Below are 6,072 nucleotides of genomic sequence, written 5' to 3' on the forward strand. Positions count from 1 at the left end.
AATATTAATTTTTGTACTTATTGTTGTGATATTAATATTTCTAACTATATATTGTTATCACAGTACAAAATATTTATAATATAATTAAGTATGTATAAAAAATTATTTATATATCAAAGTTATGGTAACTTTTCATACTTTTTCTCTTTTTCTAATAAAGAAAAATTCTTTCTTCTTTTCCTCCTCAAAATTGACTTTTTTTTTTTTTTCATATGACCAAATCAAACAAAGAAATCCTACACCTTTAACGTCTTTCCACACCCTGTCTCACCAAATGTATAGTTACCAAATCTAAGAGAAACAAAGAAAATTTAATAAATGTATATAAAATATCAAAATAAATCTTTTTGATGAGAGAAAAGTTAAATTGTATTTCAATTATTTTGTTTGCGAAGCTCTACCATGAATATATTTTAAGGTAAAATTGTAAATTTAGAAAGTTAAATCAAATATAATAAACTTAATCTATATATGTATATAAAATTATATATAAAGAGATTCTCTTGATGTCCACATTTATTTTTTAATTTTATCTTTTAAATAATTTTTTTAAACTAAAATAATTATTTTCTTATATATAATTTTTTTTATATTCACATTTATATTTCAATTTTATCCTTTAAACAAAAATCGTTTTTTTTTAATTTAACCATTTCTTCTATTTAACCACTTTTTAAACTTAACTATTTTTTAATTATAAAACCATCTAAAAAATAAATAAAATTATTTATTATAAAATTACAAATTATTTATATTTATAATAACATTATAAAAATTAATTTTTATTATTAGAAAAAGAAGTAAAAATGCATAAATTTTCACTAATTATATATATATATATATATATATATATATTTATAATCACATATTTTAAAAATGGGAAGGATCTTAGCTAATCATATAACTATAAAAATAAAATTGTAATGTTTACTTCACTGTTAAATTATAATTATATAGTACGTGTTCGTCAAATTTTATGGTTTTATAAGAAAATAACAACAAAAGAAAAAAATTATAAGCACATTATATATATATATATATATATATATATATATATATATATATATATATGTTACACTAATTAGAATTTTTCATATATATAATTTTTTTATTTAATTATAACTTTTAATGCAAAAACAGTCCAACTTGTAAAAAGAGTTAAAGTTATTAAAGATGTTATAATTAATTTGGGATCATTTGATTCCTTTTTAAAATATTTAATTTTTTTTTAAAACTTATTTTTCCTATATATTCTTATGTTATTACAAAAAGCAAATAATCATAAATATTTTATAAAAATTAATAAATGTATACTTATTGAATAATTGAATAATTAATAATTGAATATTATATTCCTAATTGAGTCAAACTATACTAACTAACGGACAATTCCCTTACAAATAGATATCCAAACATGCTTATATATGAATGGAAAACAAATGATGAATAAAAGAGCACGAGGCCTTAGAAAATGCTTTTGTTTTAATAGGTTAAGATTTATTAACAACATTGTTTTTACTTACTCTTTAAACAGAATAACCATACACACATTATCTCCATATATTTAACTACTTTGATGTAAAAATGTTTTTACTATATATTTTAAATTATTAAAGAAACAAATAATCATAAATATTTTATACAAATTTAAAAGTTATATATTTATTAAACACTTACCTGATTGAACTGATGCCATCGGAATCAAATAAACAAAATATATCATTGATAATTTTAGAGTCCGTTACGTAATTGAAATTTACAACTTTTAATGCCAAATATAACGTTAAAAATAGTTAATCACATGAATAAACGATAAAAGGCTGTCTTTCATCATGAATAATAATAACAAGTAGATGAAGATAATATAATAGAAAAGATAAAAAGTTAATCAGTTATAATGAAAGTTTAACAGAAAACAGATTGGAATCTGTTAAACTTTTGTTAACGTGTTGCTAAACTTAATCAGAAAAGCTCTATATATATTTATCCTCACATTTTCTTATCCAACATCAAAGTTCTTTTCCATTCAAAGCAAAAATGTCTTCACGTTTGGTCTTTCTTTTTTTTCTTGTAGTCATTTCTACATCACATTCCAATGCATATCCTTTATCAACACAAAATAGATGGATCATAGATGAAGCCACGGGACAACGTGCCAAATTGGTGTGTGCTAATTGGGCTGGCCACCTTCAACCAATGATCCCCGAGGGTCTTGACAAGAGGCCATTGAAGGACATTGTTGGTGAGCTTGTGAAGCACAAGTTCAATTGCGTACGTCTCACTTATGCAATCTACATGTGGACACGCTATGCTCATGAGAATGTGAGTGCCAATTTAGCCTCTTTGGATGTACCAGAAGTGGTAGAAGGCATTGCTAAGAACAATCCTTCTGTGTTGTCCATGACACACATTCAGACCTTTCATGCGGTTGTTCACGAACTTGGAGTTCAGAATGTGAAAGTGTTGCTTGATAACCATGTGAGTGAGCCGATGTGGTGCTGTAATGATGACGATGAAAATGGCTTCTTCCATGATAGACATTTCAATCCTCAGGAATGGGTGCATGGTCTTACTTTGGCTGCCAAACACTTCAATGGAAACCCTGTTGTATGTATTTTTCATTTTGGCTCAATTAATATATATATATATATATATATGAGCTTCAATATATTTTGTTGTTTCAATTCTTTTGATATTCTTTTGGTTTTAGCTCCTCTAAACACATAAATAGAAAATTTTAGTCTTTACACGATTATGTTAGCACTTTATATATCTAGAAAGATAAGATGAGTTTGTTATTACTGCAGGTTGTGGCAATGAGTTTGAGGAATGAGTTGCATGGTCCTCGCCAAAATTTGAAGGATTGGTACAAGTACATGAGCCAAGGAGCACTAGCAATTCATGAGGCAAATCCAAATGTGCTTGTGCTTATCTCAGGTTTGAACTATGACACTGAGTTGCAATTCTTAAAGAAAAAGCCATTGAATATAGACTTGGGTAAAAAAATGGTGTTTGAGACACATTTGTACTCATGGTCTGGAATTGGAACCCTTAAATTGAGAGAGATATGGACAAAGCAACCATTGAATAGGATATGTGCTAACAATGTCAAAGCGATAGACCATAGAGCTGGATTCCTTACTATCGGAAAGAATGCAACTCCTTTGATTTTTACTGAGTTTGGATTCAACGAGGCAGGTTCTTCGGTGGAAGACAACCGATTCTTGACATGCCTTCAGACTTATCTTCTTGGAAATGATATGGACTGGGGATTTTGGGCTTTCCAAGGTACCTACTACCTAAAGAAAGATCAGGTCCAAGTCGAGGAGTCATTTGGTGTAATGGATGCAACATGGCATAACCTTAGATATCCTAACTTCACGGACAAGTTCCAACTTTTGCAAAGGAAGAATATTGGTAATCTTTTTTAGTTTAGTTATCATGATTTATATCAATTAATGTTCTTTGAAGCATCTGCATAAAATATCTTATCTTATCTAAGTTGTGTGTTCTTGATGTAGAACCTAACTCCAAGGCTCCCATTGTAAATATCTTGTACCATCCACTGTCCGGTCAATGTGTTCAAGTGAATGACAAGAATGAAGTTGAACTTGGAAGATGTGAGACCAAAACTAGATGGGTTCGTGCAGAGAATGAAACTAAAATCATTTTACATGGCACTAAGAAGTGCTTAACCACAACTGGTGAAGGGCTTCCTGTTATAGTTTCGGATTGTGAAAGGAATAATAGTTCTTGGAGATCTGCATCTCTTTCTAAACTACACTTGGCAACTATGAATCAACAACAGGAACAACTTTGCTTACAAAAGGATTCTAACTCATCTACCATTGTGACGTCAAAGTGTATCTGCATAAAAGATGATTCTCTTTGTCTTGATGATCCTCAAAGCCAGTGGTTCCAACTTGTTCAAACCAATGTGTAGCTTAGGTTATTAAGAGTCTAAAATTAGTATTGCAAAAACCCTTTTATTTTTTATTTTTCATATTTTTCTTTATTATTTTATATTCTGCCTACTTCAATTTAGCATTTATTAATATGTTTGGGTGTATTATGTTTAGGATAAATTAAATCTCAAATAAAATAAATATTTAATTTTCATCTTCAAAGTCAAAATGTACATTGTAAGTTTTATAAGAAAGTTTTTAAGATTTTCTTATAATGGTATTAAGAATGTCATATTATTATTTATTACTTTATTATAAAATTATAAAACTAATATAAAAGGCTTAATACAATCTTATTTTTAATTTGCAGGATTTATCACTTAAATTTTCATTTTATATTTAAACTTGTTTTTGTTAATAAATATTATTCAAAAAATTTACCCGTAACATTATAATATACTTTATTTTGTTTTTATATATGTACTTTTAAGTGTCAAAATTTATATAAATGTGTACCATTTTCAATTTTTAATGTGAGCTATATTTTTCAATCTTATTTTATGTATTATATCATAATTATTATGTTATTATTATGGGTTATTTTATTAATTGTATTATTGTTAACTTTATTATTGTTAATAATATTATCAATTATTGGTTATATTGTACATTATACTACCTATTTTATAGAAGATTTTACTCATTATTAGTTATTTTATTAATGTTTTCCGCTATCCCATACTCGTGATATTAATTAATTACTTTTTATAAAATTATATAAATTATATATATTTTAAATTAGAATATCAAATAAAATTTTATGAGAATCAAAACATTTATTAAATTTGTAAACACAGAACAAACCTAGTTGATAAAATTTAAAAATATTTTTTAAAAAATATATAGGAAAATAAATATTCAAATTAAAAGATATTTTAAATGTATGTTTACTTTAATTTTTTAAATTGTAATGATATCTTGTTTTATACACTAATTTTATTTAATTTTCTTTAACTGGTTGAAAGTTATTTTATAACTATTTTGTTCTTCAAAATAATACACATTATTAATAGAGAATAAATATCTCATTGGCTATAGTAAGGACTATGTACTATCTCATTATAAAGCATTTCATTTGCATCTTCTATTGCTCTAAGTATGATGAACATTGACAAACAAAAGACTTAACCACTTATATATTTTGAGTGGAAGTGTTTATTCCACTGTTCCAAACATTTCAAATTTATAAGAATATTTTTATAAGAATGTTTTAAGATTATTTTTATAACGATTTTAAGAGTTATCATTATTCTAAGAATGTCATAAACTACTAAAAAACTCATATTTCCTATCAATTTTATTTTGAAAATTTTTTCGTAGGAAATACTTACAAATTTTGTTGTGAAAAAAATTATAAGAAATTGCTACCAATTTTCTTGCAAAATATTTTGTATAAAACACTTTTTGCAATAAATTTTGTAGCAAATACTTGCAAATTTAATAATTTTGTAGAAAATGACTACCCACAATGGAATTACATGTCAATTAAAATTCTTAGAAAAAATGGCAGAAAAAAGTCTTTTCTTCCAAATTTTTTTAACAAATTTGCAAAAAAAATCTCATATAATATAAGAATTTTTAGTTGTGATACTATTTTTAATTCTAAATTTAAATGTAATTTGTAAGTTTAAATTCACTAATTATTATAAAATTCATATAAATGCTTAATACGTCATTATAAATTTAAAGGATTTTATCGCTTTCATTTTCATTTTACATTTAAACTTGTTTTTCTTAATAAATATTATGGTGTATTATTCAAATTTACCCGTAACATTATACTTTACTTATTTTTATTTTTTTAACTTTTAAACGTTACAATTTTCATAAATACGTACCACTTTCAATTTTTAGGGTGAACAACGTTTTCAATCTTATTTTATATATTATATCATAATTATTATTTATTATTATTGGTTATTTTATTAATTTTATTATTGCTATTAATATTATCATTTGGTTATATATTATATCATACTTACTAATTTATATCAGATGTCAATGATTGTTGGTTATGTTATTAATGATTAACCATGTTAACGATAAACTTTAAATGTAATGATCTATTCAATATTTTCTTGAAACATTGATTTCAACCCTAGTCTTT

The 6,072-nt window shown here is 24.8% G+C and overlaps 1 protein-coding gene across 1 annotated transcript; it reads left to right on the top strand.

Annotated features, from left to right (window-relative positions):
- The first annotated feature begins 2,037 nt into the window (after nt 1–2,037).
- Nucleotides 2,038–3,943, top strand: LOC114165569 (glycosyl hydrolase 5 family protein-like). The gene is made up of 3 exons (XM_028050157.1): nt 2,038–2,607; nt 2,808–3,417; nt 3,522–3,943. The coding sequence occupies exons 1-3, from the start codon at nt 2,038–2,040 to the stop codon at nt 3,941–3,943; spliced, it is 1,602 nt and encodes a 533-aa protein (XP_027905958.1).
- The last annotated feature ends 2,129 nt before the right edge of the window (nt 3,944–6,072 follow it).

The sequence above is a fragment of the Vigna unguiculata genome, chromosome 10 (assembly GCF_004118075.2).
Source record: "Vigna unguiculata cultivar IT97K-499-35 chromosome 10, ASM411807v1, whole genome shotgun sequence".
In the NCBI taxonomy this organism is placed as follows: Eukaryota; Viridiplantae; Streptophyta; class Magnoliopsida; order Fabales; family Fabaceae; genus Vigna; species Vigna unguiculata.

Bases quoted from the DNA above. Each gene is read 5' to 3' on its own strand.
- LOC114165569 (XM_028050157.1), top strand. From the start codon at position 2,038: ATGTCTTCACGTTTGGTCTTTCTTTTTTTTCTTGTAGTCATTTCTACA. The intron at 2,608-2,807 runs GTATGTATTTTT...TTATTACTGCAG, and splicing joins ACTTCAATGGAAACCCTGTT to GTTGTGGCAATGAGTTTGAG. The intron at 3,418-3,521 runs GTAATCTTTTTT...TTCTTGATGTAG, and splicing joins TTTGCAAAGGAAGAATATTG to AACCTAACTCCAAGGCTCCC.